The sequence below is a fragment of the Vulpes vulpes genome, chromosome 1 (assembly GCF_048418805.1).
Source record: "Vulpes vulpes isolate BD-2025 chromosome 1, VulVul3, whole genome shotgun sequence".
In the NCBI taxonomy this organism is placed as follows: domain Eukaryota; kingdom Metazoa; phylum Chordata; class Mammalia; order Carnivora; family Canidae; genus Vulpes; species Vulpes vulpes.
The window spans coordinates 36,121,131-36,138,165 of record NC_132780.1 but is presented as its reverse complement, the minus strand read 5'-3'; the positions used below and the strand labels follow the sequence as shown (position 1 = coordinate 36,138,165).

The 17,035-nt window shown below is 37.3% G+C and overlaps 1 protein-coding gene across 2 annotated transcripts in view; it reads right to left on the bottom strand.

Moving 5' to 3' along the window:
- Positions 1 to 2,819: 2,819 nt before the first annotated feature.
- Positions 2,820 to 17,035, bottom strand: part of GDA (guanine deaminase) — an 81,324-nt gene continuing 67,108 nt past the window's right edge. For both annotated transcript variants that reach the window (XM_026001551.2, XM_072762625.1), the window contains exons 11-14: positions 11,661 to 11,807; positions 8,368 to 8,498; positions 7,946 to 7,973; positions 2,820 to 6,862 (exon numbers count right to left, since the gene is read on the bottom strand). In XM_026001551.2, coding sequence (XP_025857336.1) covers positions 6,792 to 6,862; positions 7,946 to 7,973; positions 8,368 to 8,498; positions 11,661 to 11,807 — 377 coding nt within the window. In that variant the 3' untranslated portion in view covers positions 2,820 to 6,791. The remainder of the gene's footprint in view (positions 6,863 to 7,945; positions 7,974 to 8,367; positions 8,499 to 11,660; positions 11,808 to 17,035) is intronic.

The following is a 17,035-nucleotide window of genomic DNA, read 5'->3' as shown; positions in this document are numbered from 1 at the left end:
TTTTACAAGGAACATAAAGATTTTGTACACGTTCTACATAGTGGGTTTTCTCCCCTATATGTTGAAATAAAGAACCTACTTGCAAAAGAGGGCACAATTGTCCTGGACATTAAAAAAAAAAATCTATCACTGAGCTTAACACAACAATCACAAATGCCCTAAATGCCACAGTTTCTCTTTTACACCATACACCTGAGTCATTGCCATGTGGTTTGACTGGGTGCAGAGCACGCCACTGCATGGTGCCAGGGCAGGTTTATGATGCTGAAGGGCTGGTGGTACTTATATAAATTAATCCAGAATATGTAATTGGCCAAGGCTGATTCATCTTCACAGTTCTGCCAGGAGCATACTGTTCATGAATTGAAAGAGGTGTGGGCAATGCCTTTCCTGAACCTCTTAAATTCTCCTTTGAAATAACAAAAGCCTCTTATTTCCTTACCTATCAATTTGGTTTAGGTGCTTCAATGGAGATTTTCAAAGTGCTTTCCAAGCATAAAGCCATCCCTGGATTTGTTCTCAAGCTCAGATGGCAAAGGAATCAATTCTTGCAGGAAAACAAAACAAAACAAAACACAAAACCCCAGCAAAGCTGCTTAAAGTCTCTCAAATGCTCCAGGAAGCAAATTTATCAATTAAAAAACTAAAACTCATCCTTGGACTATTCACGTATGTGTTGTGGCTTTGTTTGACAAGTAAAACAAAAGTCTGATTTGGAGGCCGTCCAAGATTAGGACGGGATTTAATTTCACAGTGAAGCTACAAGTTTCAGTTTTCAAGCGAATATGAGAACCTTTTGTCATCAGACTGAATGATAATCTTTCTAGGGATTTTATTTCTTATGTGTTAGATTTTTCTGCTATGACTTTGAACTCTCTTTCTACAGATAGGGAAAAAACATTTGTTTAATTCCCTATAGGGGTGGGAAGAGTCCAAGCAATTGAGGAGGGCTCAAGGAGCCTGCAAAATTCCATGTCAACTGTTCATATTTTCTTTATCACTTCTTATGTTTAGGTAAAAATGTTTCATTTTGTTCTGAGTTACTACGGAAAAATTTCTCACTAAAGTTTTTCCCATGCTTTTTTTAGCAACCTAGCTCTCTTCCTACCCCAAAATATAGACTCAATCAATATAGAAGCATGGAAAACACAAAAAGTATGACAAATCTTTTTTTTTAAGGTTTATTTATTTATTTATTTATTCATGAGAGACAGAGAGAGACAGAGAGGGACAGAGAGAGGCAGAGACACAGGAGGAGGGAGAAGCAGGCTCCTTGCTGGGAGCCCGACGTGGGACTCGATTCCGGGACTCCAGGATCGTGCTCTGGGCCAAAGGCAGGCACTAAACCGCTGAGCCACCCAGGGATCCCCAAGTGTGACAAATCTAATGTAATTTTACAATGATGGTGTAGGCAGGCTTGATGGTAAAAGGGGATGAGTTTGATTTGTGAAAAAAATTAATTATACTCTAAAATAATGTTTATCCCTTTAAAGAACAGAGAATATTTCCCTTAACCCATTTAATTTAAAAAAATTTTTTCCCTCTAGTCTCATTTTAAAATAGAATTAAAACCCCAGAATCCAAAGCCTGCTCCAACTGGTGACAATACTTATGGATCCCGTTCCTTTAACTGAGTGGCCTCAGAATGGAGTCTTAAAACATCCTACTACAGGTCCTATTTTGCCACTGGCAAGAATTTTTGCATCTACACCTTATTTTATTTAAATGCCTAATTTAGTACCATGCAATAATTTGCACATGTCTGTTAATTAACTATTACAGAACTCTGTACCCACAGTTACAAATTAGGCACACATTATTACTAGATTACGCACCTGAGAGTTCTCTTCTGGGTATTTTGACTAAGTTGTTCTTCAGGAAGGAAAAAAGATGCATAGTGGGTTGCTCAGAACATTGAGGGTGAATTTATAGACCAAATCTTCTACTACTTTCTCATGCTTCATGTTATAAATAAAAAATGAACATAATAGTGCTGAAGAAAATCAGATTTAATCCTTACAGAATATTTTTATGCACAGAGAGATCCTAAATCACTGGATTTAGATTCTAAAAAATAAACTGATAAAAATACAGCTTAAATTATTTTTATTTCTGTTCAGTCTGTATTCATTAAAAAAAAAAAAAAACTACCAGATGGTGAGCACTCACTTTGTCCCACATGCTCTCCTAAGTGCTGGCTATGTATTATTCCATTTAGTCATCCTCATTACTCTAAGGCAGGTACTTAGGTCATGCCCAGATCACAGAATGCAGTCATGGAGACTTACAGTGCACAGCTCAAAAGACACTGGATACCCTGCTTCTTCACTGCAGGTGACAACCCACTGGGTTCAAGAAACTAATTTGGGAAATAACTACCCGCATTAAAAAAAAAAAACTTAAATAGCACAGAACAGAAAGGAATAGAATAGAGCAAGAGACAGAAAATAGCCCAGGGCATCACAGATAGGGAAAGTATTATTTTATGAGACTTTTGTTTTAAATCCACATGCACATATATATGCATGTGTGAACTGATTCTTGATGTTTAAGTGCATTAATTACTCTGGATTGTGACTTTAGAAAATATGAAATTTAACTATGCTGAAATCAAAAGCAATAGCAATCCTATTTTAAGGGCTGGCATTATAGCTTAATTTTTAAGTCATGTATATTGTCTATCACAAAAGGGAAGATACATGTTGGCCCATAGCTAAATATTCTATTCTATTTTTAAAAATTCATGTTAAAAGGAGAAAAACATTGTATGATTAATCTCCCTTCTGTCAGAGTGATAGAATTCACAACAACAAAAGATGTAAACACAAAATCTCATTTATTTTTGTCTGAAGCACAAAGGAGCTCACTCAGCACGTGAACAATAAGCAAATCATACAAATATTAGGTAAAAATGTCCCCATGAATACACACATATATATTCTTAAGAGCAGCTATCAGGAGTTTAACATACAATGTTAGGTGGTTTTTGATACAGAATGCTTTCTGACAGGCTTTTGAATAGGAAATGAATAGGTAAGTCAATGCCACATGACATCTGTTCAAGTCACTTGCTCTGCATGGACTCTGAAATCCGTCTTGGAATTTACACTGAGTTCCATTTACTGGCCTGTTCAACTTTTGCATTTCAGTAAATTTGGATCAGAGATACAAACTAACCCCTCAGCTCTTAGATCTCTCACCCCTGAGGCTGTGGGAGGGAATGGGAGAGGCTGAGCAAGAAAACACACAGGGGGTCCAATGTGAGGGCTTTCTGATAGCATCTGTTCATCAGTGCAATTCTTTCCACACTTTTTCTTTGGAGACACTGAAAAGGGCTAGGGTCCAAAATCATACCTAAAGGGGCTAGATTGTTCTGAAATTGCAAATATCTCTTCTGAGCCTTAAAAAAAAAAAAATCTCAGAAGCTCATAACAATCCATGTAATTTGAAAATTATTTCAAGACACTGCCATGATACATTTTTTAGCCTACCTTTTAAAAACTCAGAATGCTCCTTTTAGACATGTGAATGTGTCCAACAATATTATCAACTTAAAAAAATGGACAACAATGTAAAGATGTCCACTAGGCTACAGAAGCATCCAGTTCTGGATATCTTCCATGTATAGCACAAGGTAGAATCAATATAATGTGCCTTCCAGCTTGCCTTGAAAGCTTTCCATATGTCTAGTTCTGAGGTGAAAAAATTAAAAATAGGAAGAATCTGGAAGGGAGTGAAGATTCAAAATACATCGCTGGATCTCACATCCATTATGTCACCTCTCTGACATCTCAGCTGTAGTTGCCAACAGGGATGTTCAAGGGCACAGTCCAAAATCAGCTAAGCATAACAGGAATATTTCCAACCACTTTCCAGCCACTTCTCAGGGATGTGAAAAAGAGATTCAGTCGGGTTCAATGCTCACAATAGTAGCTTAGAGAGACCTCCTCCTGGCTTGAAGGGAGCTAGTTCTAAAATATTCCCTTGGATTCCAGAACCTTTGACAATTAAATCAGAAAAGGAGCCAATGAAGGGAGCAGTCTCAGCCTCAGGTTACAATGACCAGGACAACCTCTCAGGTCCTAATCCCATGTTTCATTCCCTTTTGGAAATTAAATTCACCTTAGCCGATTAGCCTGTTTTTGTGTTCTGTGGTAGAAAATATCTTTTAAATGTATGACTATCAGCACTATTAAATCCATTTTTACCCATTAAAGAGTATTCCATTAAAAATACCATGAGAGCGGAGGAAAATAGTGCAAAGTGAGGTCAGGAGCCTGATAAGTCTTAATTCTTTCTTTCCTGTCAGAGAGCAAAATATCCGGACATAAAGTGACAAATAGAGTTGGGCTTGAAATACCACCTTGCCACGATTCAGAAAGTCAAGCCACAGTAGGCAAAGCCAACATTTCCAAGTGTAGAGCATCTAGCCACATGTACGGCCAATGCCAGTCATACTGAAAAAAGCAAATGTGACACTCAGAAACACTGCCCTTGATGAAACCAAACACAAGTTATAAGAGATGCAGGGAGATTGAACTACACATAAACATGTCAACACATTCTATTTTTACTAGGAAAGATACTCAGGTCTTAACATACTCCCAGGGATAAATGTAATGCTTGACAGACTGGTTGTAGATGGTCACTCTTCCTGCTGCTGCTGCCGTGCTTGTTTATATACACTGCATGTGAAACCTTCATCCAAATGAACACTGATGCTCATCATCAAAATGTACATCCTTAAGGAAGATAAAGGTGTAGGAACTTGCAAAGGCTGGGCATATAGCTGCTGCCTATTAGGGGATCTTGCACATCTTCTCCAAATTCTTAAGCCCACTCATGTGGGTTAGACATCAGGTAACCATGTTCCTTTAGCAGGGATCAGGGGACAGAGCAGGAGACACTCACCAGCACTACAGAGAATGGGAGGGGAGGGGAGGGGTAAGGGGACTAGTGGAGCATTTTCTGACATAGCTCAGAAAGTGGGAATTCTGGAAATACAGGAATGGGACGCTGGAAACTAAATTTATGGAGTTACTTTATATCCCACAACACAAACTCTGTTTGCTTGTGTGTTTTCAATAAGCCCAAATTGGGTATCAACTATATTCAAATAAGAAAAGTCTTTAAAAAAATAAAAATAAGACCAAAAATCTGTTCTGTCATTGGGTGGTGGGTATACACAATCAAATCTAAAAGTGTTTCCACCAGGAAAAACAAAAAAATGTGGGCAAATTACTGCTGATTCAGCATAACTTCTGTGAAGATAAAATTTCTAGTACAAGTGGGGGAATTTTGTTCTGTCAATATGGAGTTAACTCTATTATATCACATAAAGTTCTTTACTCTAAGGTAAATTATAAGGAGTTACACTTAACCCCTAGGTATCAGTGTTATGATATATTAAGAAGATTTATTCCTTTTCCATGTCAGTTTAAAGTATTAATGGAATTAAATGAGAAACTCACATCAATACTTCTTCAGGGTTTATCAAGAAGTCAATTTGCTTTTTATTGTGGGTGATGGGAATATACACTATATTAGGAGGCATAAAAATACTCTTTGCTTTGTTTAATGTTCCTAGATGCCTAGTTGAGAGATTAAGTCCCATTCATATAAACATTAAGTGGGACATGTACATAGTTTTCATTTTCCTAAAATCCTAATGGCCTGAAAATTATTGGGAATTAAAAGAACAGGATAAATTGAAAAATACAGTACTTTCAGTAAACAGGGCCTAAAGATTTTTCATATTTTTAATTGAATTTGTCCCTCATTTTAAAGTTCTACCAGAATGGTATCAGAGTATGCAATTTCCAGCAATCATGACATAATGCTTAGGGAGAACACATCATTGCAATGAAGCCCTTCCTTTTAGTATTGACAGCTCTTTGCTGCTTAGCACTGGCCCCAGTTCATGAAGACTCCAGTCTACACAACAGTGGAGTATGGAATTTGTTTCTTTTCTAATAACACTGAAGCAATAATAGCATCGCATAGTTATACATTAAGGTGATTTTGAAATACACAAAAATACCACTATTTGTGCCATGTAGTTATATGAATAATATTCCTAAGAGACTTTAAATCTTTAACACCCAACCTCTGTCAAACACTTTGAAGCACGCAACTATATTAAGAAAGCATGTGGCATTCAATTTCTGACATTTCATCCCCAAAGAAGGAAAAGCACAACAATAACACATCTCTGAAATGCAAATTCCATTAAGTGCAAATTTCCAGAACACAAGGTCAATCTAGAAACACATTTTAAAATTCAATAAGTTCTCTCCTAAAATTAATATGCTCAGTATATAATTTTCAAATATAATCTGAAGTAATTTTCCAATGTTTGTTCATAGTCTAACTTCTTCTCCCTCATAAAAATATATCCACGGGTTCATTTTCCATTTTCTGATTGTCACATTGATTAGCTCAAAATATCTAGCCATATAGGAATATCTTTGCTCTCCACATTTCCAAATATGAAATCGATTTTACTTAAATCTCATAATAAGAACACCACCAGGAATAACATTCCCTTATGTTTGAGCTTAAAGTCAATCTGAACAGCTCAAAAGGGAGACATTTCGAATCCTCCCAACCAGAGAGTTGAGGATTAGCGCAACTTCCTTCGAACGATTTGTCAAGTGAATATTTTAACTAGACACAGAAAGAGATAGTCATCCCAAGAACAAGATACTATTTTTTGACTTCCTAACTCTGCCTGGGCACAAGGGAGATGCAGAACCACATGATCCCAGGAGAACCGGTAGAGGCCAAGGATCTTACACTGAGCTTGAGAAGGGGACCACCTGCTTTCCACCCACATAAACCTCCTCAATATTTCGGTCATCTCCTGAAAGAAAAATGAAGGAATCATTCATAAAATGTTTCTATGTCAGTATTTTTTTAAAAGATTTATGTATTCATTAGAGAGTGTGACTGAGAGGAGGGGCAGAGGGAGAGAGAGAAAGAATCAGACTCCCTGCTGAGCATGGAGCCCTATGGGGACTCCATCCCATGACCCTAAGATCATGACTTGAGCTGAAATGAAGAGTCCCCACATCCAACTGACTAAGCCACCCGGGCGCCCCTATGTAAGTAAATATTTTAATTGCCACTAGAAAGGATTTAAAAATAAATACCACTTCTGAGAGGGAAAATACAAAAGGCTGCCTCTTTTCTCTCAGACTGTTTATAATCTGAACAAGGCGACATGACCAAGAAGGGTGCTGCATTGAATTGGAATATCAGGGTCTGAATTCTGCACCAAAGGCAGAAATCACAGAAACTTGAGTTGACTTTCCATGGGCTGCCCTTTCAGTTGGAGTGGTTTGCATCACCAGCCCCGAGTATAAAGGAAACACTCATCTTTACATCCCAGAATCATACTCAGCATGGGAAGATGGAGGGCCTGCAGGAAGGGGCCCTGGAAATGGCACCTGCATCTCTCCCATCTCTAGTTCACCCAGGACTCAGAGCTCCCTGGACCAAGTGGGAGGCAAAGTAAAATCTTCAGTACCATTTATTTCTCTCAGTGAACAGAACTGAATGTAAGTACATGTTTTTTAAAAAACCACACCAAATATGGATGAAGAGACTCCATCACAAACTTATCACAAATACAACATGGTAGGGCAGTCTGGGGTGGGGGGTACAGAGTGAACAGAGGAGGAAGGGACATGATGGCCTCGTCTCCTGGGCCTGCCATTCCTCAGCTTTGGATTTATCTTCCAAAGGAGCCTGGGCATTTCAAATATTGCCTTTAAATAGTGTGCCATAAATGGGCTTAATGCTGAGGAATGTTAAAATAAAATAATAAATCAAATAAAATGGTCACGCATAGAGTTTAACTTCTGATGCCATACATACAGGAAGCCGTACGCAAGAAAGAGACAAGGAAAGGTTTTCTTTAGTACAGAGACATATATCCACTTACCTAGGTAGAGAAACTTCTGGATTACAGCCTAAAATGCAAAATAAAGTAATAAGAAAAAGATATATTGTGTGCATTTAGAAGAGTAAATTTATAGCCATTAGGGGTTGGCAAAGTTCAGACTTATAAATTTATTTCTCAATGGCACAATCTACTTCCATTAATGAAACAGATATGGGCTTCTTGTAGTCAAATACATTCAAATATACAAATATGTTCAAAGTAGAAGTTTTTGTCACTACCATTATTCTTAACATTATATTGACAAATTATAATAATTTGAAAAGGCTCTAGCTTCCCTTTTAAGATCCTCCTGCATCCCTTTAAATGGTTCCATTTCTGTTTTTGTTTTTTATTTCCTCCAGGAGAGATAATGTGACTACTTCATGAAAAAGATGACTTTTGATGAAATTTATTTCACTTACTTCAGAGGTTTCACCAACCAAATCCCCAGAAAACAAGTCAATGGGAGAGTCAGATGCTTTTGGGTTGATCAGGAGGGCATCAAATTCCTTGCCCACTTCAAAGTTTCCAATCTCTTTATCCAGCCCCAGGGCTACAAGGTGGAATAAAGGAATAAACAGTCAGCATTTTGAATCATCAGATGGTGAAAATGTCCTCATTTAGAAGGACAGAGTCAGTTAACATATCACTAGAAAAAATTAGTATCTTAATGTGAAGCAGAGAAACTCTCTCATTCTAAGAGATCCTAAAACGTTGACACACAGAAAGCAGAATAAGCACAGAGAAAGCAAAATCTGAGAATAAAAACAGGTCCCCTCATCACCATGATCTATAATTCAGATGCCGTCTATTTCAGCTCTATCAGCGCACTTCACAGTCCAGCTGGTCTAAGATTTCCATTCATCCCTCTAAAAAACGTGACGATTGACATAATATCTTTCTTCTTTTTCCCTCCTGTTCTTCCCCCAACACGCCAACTCTTTTCCTTGCCCTTTTTGTTCTATGAAACAGCTGACAGGATCTATTTTCTTGGCAGTGAAATGAACCTCGAATAAATAAGAAATAAGTATCCTTTTGCATATTTGCCAATGCAGGCATATCCATCATAAGTTCCTTAGTTTAAATCCTCCAAATGGAGAAAATTCACTTCTGAAAGTAAATAGATCCTTATAACTCAAGAGTGCCAATGCTTTAGAAAGCAGACCAATTTCTCTGTAACCTCAGACTTATTGGTTGCCAGAGAAGAATGGTTTTCTAAAATAGGGATAGGTCAATACTATCTATTGACTTGATCCACTTAATAGCAAGAATTCATGTCCCATGAATATTGGATGTCAAGGAAGAACATATGTCATTTTTAGGATTTAGTTTCAGAAGATGGGAGTGGTTGGCTTTCCTAGTCAATAAAAGCATTAAATCTAAAGCTCCTTAAAGCCTATGATCTAAATGTACACTGAGCTACCAATGGAAGCATGCATAAAAGGAAGGCCAGCTGGAGTGCATCTGCATTTTTACATGTCTTGGTTGAATTCCGTTACCATCAAGATACAGTCTGATGTGAAAATACTGGATCAGGTATCTCCGTTAGACAATATCTGGTATGTTATATATCTCTGTATGGATATCCATCAGCCTTTTGGCAATTCTCCAAGCACTGATTAAGAAATCTTACTTGTTCTTAAAAGATTGTTAAAAGGGCAACTCTTTTATTCTCAGAAAAGAACAAGATTTTTTAGTTAAAGAATTCTTTAAGGAAGACAGGGGTGCAAAAGTAATTAGAAAATGTTAAAGGCAGTTAGGTGACTCCTACTAATTGTGTGGGAAGACTAAATGTAATAGAAAATCACTGGAAATTCTCTCCTCCTTTGCCAATTATACTTCATTTTGCCTTTGACAATGAAGCATAACAAAATATGAGTTTTTAATGACTGCTTTCAACATAAAATTGTTGTGTGTTTAATAGGCCAGATAACCATGTTAATTTGCCAGAGTTTGATGGGATATATATATATATATATATATATATATATATACACACTAACTGAGCTAATCATTAGAATCTGGAAAGTCAGGCATGTGCTAATCAAAAAAAAAAAAAAAAAAAAAAAAAGGACACCATCACTCTCACAAATTTGTAAATTGTTTAAATTAAGATTATTGCAAAGAGGCCCAGCAGGGCTGGTGAGCAATTCAGATGCATTTCAGGAAATGCAGTTTTGCTGCCTTTGGAGCAGATGTCCTGTGAAGGTGATTTAGGCTCATCTTGATCTTGAGAATGAATGGAAAGGCTGTGTGATAAGCTGGGGAGATGCCACAATTTAAACAGCGATCCATTCATCTCATTCCACTCGTAGTCTCACAGGGGCACAGGCTAAGGAGAAGAAATCTCATCACAGTAAGCTCAGAGGCCCAGAAAATGGATTTAAAAGCTACACAGCAAGATAAAAATGATTTGGTAAGCACCCCATGCCAGCTTGATGACACACAGGATCCTGATGAAGCATCTCACAGACAGCCTAGAATTAAAAAGGCACTTAAGTACAATCCGTTTGCACCAGGAAGATCAGGTAGTAGGCCATCGACACAAACTCAGATGCACAAACACGGGGAGTGCCACACTTATTTAAAACAGGGGTGACTGAATAATTGGAACTTTAGAAAATGACATCATCATAAGATGCAGGAAAATGCAAAGAGCATGACCTTGGCTTGTTTTCCTTGAAATGTTTTGTATGGCATTCATCACAGCCCAGAACATTCAAAGAGCCAGAAGGTTTCTCTTCAGAGGATACTCTCAGCCTCTATCATCCTCCATTTCTGAGACCCAGGGTAGCTCAGAAATCTCTCTCTCTATGTCTGTCTCTACTTGAATGTTTTCATTTCTCACTAGCTCCCTGAGGTATTATGCTATTTTCACCGTCATACATTCAGATTCCCCAAAACACTGAAGTGATTGAAAGTAATACAATGACCAATCTCTATTTTTTTTCAGTAAAAAAAAATGATTATACAGGTGAGAACCAGAAAAACCTGAGGAAGAGTATTTACATATTAACCAACTATCCTTTTACTCTTTTTCCTTTTAAATAGCTTTGGGTAATTAGTGTCCTTAAATACATCAACCAAATCCATCATTTGAGCTGGGATTCACAGTGGGAAAATAACACAGTGTAAGCATAGGAACCAGCATTCCGGCATCAGATTTTCTGGATTCCAACCATGGTACTCCATAGCTTGACAGTTGGGTCCACCTCACTCAGGTACCTCGCTGGTAAGATAGAATTATTGGCAGTGGTTGGAAGGATGGAGTAAGAACACAGAAAGCATGATACATAGTGCCTCTTACCTGGTAAGAGTTCAGTAAGCCTTGGCTATTATTTTTACTATTACTAATAATATTATGCCATCATCATCAGGCCAATAGAGAGTGTGTTACTTGATTCAGTGGAAAATAATTTATTATTTTAGAGAACTCATGTACATGTGACCATTGCAAATATCCATTAAAGCAATTAATATCATTGTGTGTCGAACATGTCTTCTGCCAAAGCCAGGGGACTTGCTGGAGAAATGATACCTCTACCACATGTCTGAACATTACTCATTAATTTTGGAGTGTGTTAAATGAGATGCAACAGCCATGAATATGAGATGCCTGCTAATGCTACTCTTGAGTGTCTTTGTATGGCTTCCGAGAACACAGATTGGCATAGATAAATACTGTTTGAGAGACAAATAAAATAATGGCCATTACCTTGGCTGCCTCCAAGAGTAGCTAGTCGGAAGACCTCTTTGAGGGTGAGACTCTTCTCATTTATCTTATTAATTAAGAGGATATTGGAAACCATCACTGCTCTTCTGATTGCATCAAGCATGGAAGATGAATAACCACCAGCCACATCTATGGCAGACAAAATAAAGGCAAAACTTATGAGATAAATGTAATATTAGGCAGATGAGGTTGGGCTTTTGTTTTTAGTGACCAATATTCAGTCTGTAGTATACTTCAAAGAAAAGATCTTTATCTAAACATAGAATAGACACAGAGTAACATTGAAAAGAATTTAAAACCGGCAACTATTTATTTATTTGATATTTATTTATTCATTCATTTATTCTTTTTTTTTTTTTTTGAGAGAGAGAGAGAGAGAGCATGAATAGGTGGAGGGGCAGAAGGAGAAGGAAGAGAGAGAAAATCTTAAGCAAACACTGAGCTGAGCATGGAACCCAAGGCAGGGCTTGATCTCACGGCCCCAAGATCATGACCTGAGCTGAAACCAAGAATCAGACATTTAACCACCCAGGCACCCCTGATTTTTAGTGATTTTGTTTTTTAAAAATTCCCTAATCATAATTAAATTGAAATACTATGTTTGACAAGTATAAATGCCAAAGTTACTAAATGAGGTTGCATAATAAGTGTCAAGTAAATTAGTATGTTTTATTATAGGAAAAATATATCTATAACTAATAAAATACACTTTATATTTCCAGGATTCTTTCTGCATTCCTAGGTAGATATATATAATTCTCAATGTCTACCTGCACTTCAAAGATTAAAAGCAATAGCCTATTAAGTAATAATCCCTAGATTGCAGTTCACTTCTATGTTCAACCGTCTTCTATGTCCTTAGATACCCCTGTATAGAAATTTTTTTTCTTTTATCTCGAGTACTGTCAGAAGATCACCCACTTCCTTGATAAGTCTTATTATATCTATTTATTAGTCCATTTTAATGAATAAAGAAGATGTGATATATATAAATATATATACAAATATATATGCAATGAAATATTAATCAGCCATGAAAAAGAATGAAATCTTGCCATTTCAATTATATGGATGGAGCTAAAGAGCATAATATAAGCAGAATAAGTCACATAGAGAAAGACAAATACCACATGACTTCACTCGTGTGGAATTTAAGAAACAAAAAAAAAAAAAAACAGAGGGAAAAATAAGAGAGAGAAAGACAAACCAAGAAACAGAACTACAGAGAAAAAACTGATGGTTACCAAAGGGGAGGTGGGTAGGGGAATGTGTGAAATAGGTGATGGGGATTAAGGGGGGTACTTGTCATAATGAGCACAGGGTCATCTATGGAAATGTTGAATTGCTGTATTGTACACCTGAAACTAATGTAACACTGTATTTAACTAACTGGAATTAAAATAAAACTTACAATTTTTAAAAAGTTATTAATCCATTTTAGTAACAATCCATTAAACTTTAATTCTGCCATAGCTTAAACTAAGAAAACAAATAAGATTTGGGAATAATTTACATTAAATTTTGAAATATGTTGTCTACTAATTCTTTATTGCTAGAACAATGAAAATGTTAAGATGTAAAGGCAGAACAAAAATGCTATCACTATGGGATATGGAAACATGTGAAGACTGAATTCATATTTCAAAATATATTTGACCTTTGAACAATGTGTGTTTGAACTGTGAGGGTCCATCTATTTATATGCAGATTTTTAAAGTAAATACAGCATAGTATTATAAAGGCATTTTCTCTTCTTTATGATTTTTTTAGGATTATTTATTTATTTGAGTGTGTGTATGGAGGGGAAAGGCAGAGGGAGAAGCAGACTCCCTGCTGAGCTCAGGACCCTATGCTCATGGCCTGAGCCAAAAATCAAAAGTTGGACACTTAACTGAAGGATCCGTACCAGGTGTTCTCCTTATGATTTTCTCAGTAACAATTTCTATTCTTTAGCTTACTTTATTGTAAGAAGACAATATATAATACATATAACATACAAAACATGAACTAATTCACTATTTATATTTTGGGTGAGGTTTCCAGTCAACAGTAGATTGTTAATAATTAAGTTTGGGGAGAGTCAAAGTTATATATGGATTTTTGAATATGCAGGGGTCATCGTCCCTCACCCCTACATTGTTCAAGGGTCAGCTGTACGAGGACAAAGACTGGAAGGAAACAAAAGCAAAAGCAATGCTGTTAGGATGGTATTAACATGGAGGACTTAAATATTTGCAGTTATAAAAACAAGTTTTATGAAATATGGCAGAAAGAAGTCTTTTCTTCAATATCTAATCAAAATCATCAATATAGAAAGAATAAGGACAGATTAGAAAACAATGCAATGCAATTTATTGAGATAATTTTGAGACTGGTCTTATTATGTTGCTTATCTTCTTATACTCTTTGGTTATGTTAATAAAATAACAATAGAAACAATACTGGGCAGATGAATTGATGAACCCTGGATCACACAGAGTGTGGTATTTAGTCAGGATGAGTCAAGCTTTTGTTCCAGAAATTTCCATGGAGTGTAACTTCCTGATCCCTGTGCTATCCAGTGAATTCAATGGCTTCCTCCTCCCTCTGCAGCACATTTAATGCAGGTATAATCCCACTTTATCATATCACAAGAGACAGTGTGATGGGGTGGAAAGAGAAATAATGAGCTTCACATTTTACTGACCTGGTTTTAAACTGTGGATCTGGAACTTTATTGCTTTGTTGACCTTTTATCAGTTACTTAGTAACTCTGAACCTCAGGTTTCTCAGAAAATAGAAATTACATCACCTATCTTAACAGCTGCTGAGAAAATCCAATTAAATAACATAAGTGCAGAGGAATAAGGACCAAGAGATGGAAACTAGATGGGGTATGTAGAGGGACCAAAAAGAATGAATTTTGCAGAAAATGCATTCCTGGTCCCCCATGCCCGGCTACTACCATGATGAAGAACACCACCATCACTTTTTGCCAGAGTCAACAATAAGGACACTGTTACTTACAAGAAGACTCTAAAGAAACCATATGAAAGTAAAAACTTGAGTCAAAGAGCAATGGACACATAAAACGACATGATTGGAAATGTGTGTATTCATTTCATATTCATACATTCATTCATTCATTCATTCATCAACAGTCATTTATTTATTGAGCATAGTCTATGTGCTTCATCTATTTAAGGCTCATAAATAAAAGTTACCGGCTCCATGTGGGCCAACTATCTAGTGAAGGGGAAAGAAAAGAGACACACACACAACAGATGTTAACTCTAGATTGTATTCAGCTAATGGCAGAGAAAATGGACGTGGAAAGCCCATTTCTACAGGGAGAAGCCTTCTTTAAGGCAATGACATAAACTAAGGAATGAGAAGAGGTCAGCCATGTAAAGAGTGTCATAAAGGGCATTCCAGGCCGAGGAACAGAATACACAAAGGTCTTTTGGTAGAAAGGAGTGTGACTCCTAGGGCGGGTTGAAAAATAACCAGTGTAGGAAAGAGGGAGTGGTGGGACACAAGGCTGGGAGGTGGATGGGCCTCTAACTGTGCAGAGCTTTGTGTGCCTGGGAATGAGGGTTGTGTATTCAAAACCCCATTGAAGGGTATAAGCTGGAGGGGGTGTGAAATGGTCTGATTTTTGTTGTAATTCTTTTGAAAAGGGAAGGATTCAAAAAAAAATGAAAAGGGAAGGATTCAAAAGGCCCAAGATGAATATGAAACCAATTAGGAGGCTAGTGCGGAGTGCAGGCAAGAAACCATGGCAACCTGCATCAGGTGGTGGCGGCTGTCTGGGAAAAGGGGCTGGACTCAGGAGATATTAAGGAGTCATAGGTTGGTACAATGCAGAAACAGAACACCCCTCAGGGTAGAAATTTTAGGAAAAATAAGAAAAGGCTGCCTTGGAATATGGGGACACATGCCTATTAGAGAAACATAATTGTCTATTTGTGTAGTGCTGAGGGCCATCTGGGATTTGAGAGCAAAATTTAAAATGAAAGCCCACTGGAGAATTTTTTTTTCCAGCAACTTCTAGCTGCTCAGCTGTACACACTGAGAAGGGGAATAGTTGGGATAACCAAGGAGGTTGGGCTTTTGAGTGAGTACAAAGTGAGTACAAAGAAAGCCAGGACAGGAGAAGCAAGGAAGTTTCCAAGGGAATGATTATGGTAATGAACTCTGGCATTTAAGATGGGTTAATCAAGAGTGGAACAATGAATTTGAGAAAGCATGGAATCAGTGGCTTAGAGTCTGTAGACTGATCAAAGAACTGTTACTTTGGCAGTAATAGAACAAGTAAGATGGATGGGAAACAGTTGTTGGAAAGTGGAATTCTGGGGGCACCTTGGTGGCTCAATCAGTTGAGCATTTGACTCTTGGTTTGGCTCAGGTCATGATTTCAGGGTCAGGTATCAAGCCCTGAGTGGGGCTCCACACTCAGCAGGAAGTCTGCTTGAGATTCTCTCCCTCTCTCCCTCCCCCATACTCACCCGTACATGCATGCACGCATTCTCTCTCTTTCTCTTTCTCTGAAATAAATGGATAAATCTTTGGGGGAAAAAAGTGGGATTCTGGCTCCATGTATATGTCGTTTGTTTTAACGAATTCATAGGTCTTGTTGATGTAAACTTGTTCCATTTTTTTTTCCCTTCAGATTACTGTTTTTTACTATGTCTCATGATTCTGAGATGAGAAATTTTATACACTTATAGTTTTGCTCCCACTTGCCAAATACATCTTCATCCTCTCAACCTTACACATAAACCACAATTTCTCAGTTTCTGTTAACAAAATCAGAAAATAGAAGAATTTTAATATCTGGAATGTTCTTTCTTGGAGAGTATGTATTATTTTTAAAATTTATGATCAAAGATTGAAGATGTTCAAATGGTATAAGGAATATATAACACTCAAACTCAAGGACCTGGCACTTGATTTCAAGAATAACTATCAGGTACTCAGGTCCTGGGAACCTCTTCCAACCTGAGGGAAGCCCTTCTTGACTGATGTTGCCATTTTAATTTTTTTATATGTCTGTAGTTGTTGTTTATTGACTTTATTTTTTGAGAACAGTTTAAGGTTTACAGCCTGATAATATTTTTTTTTTTTAATTTATGATAGCCGCAGAGAGAGAGAGAGAGGCAGAGACACAGGCGGAGGGAGAAGCAGGCTCCATGCACCGGGAGCCCGATGTGGGATTCGATCCCGGGTCTCCAGGATCGCGCCCTGGGCCAAAGGCAGGCGCCAAACCGCTGCGCCACCCAGGGATCCCCTGATAATATTTTTTAAATGTTACTTCTAACATTGTACATACTCCCTCTTAAGATAAATTTTTGATTTTGCTTTCTTTTTTTAAACTT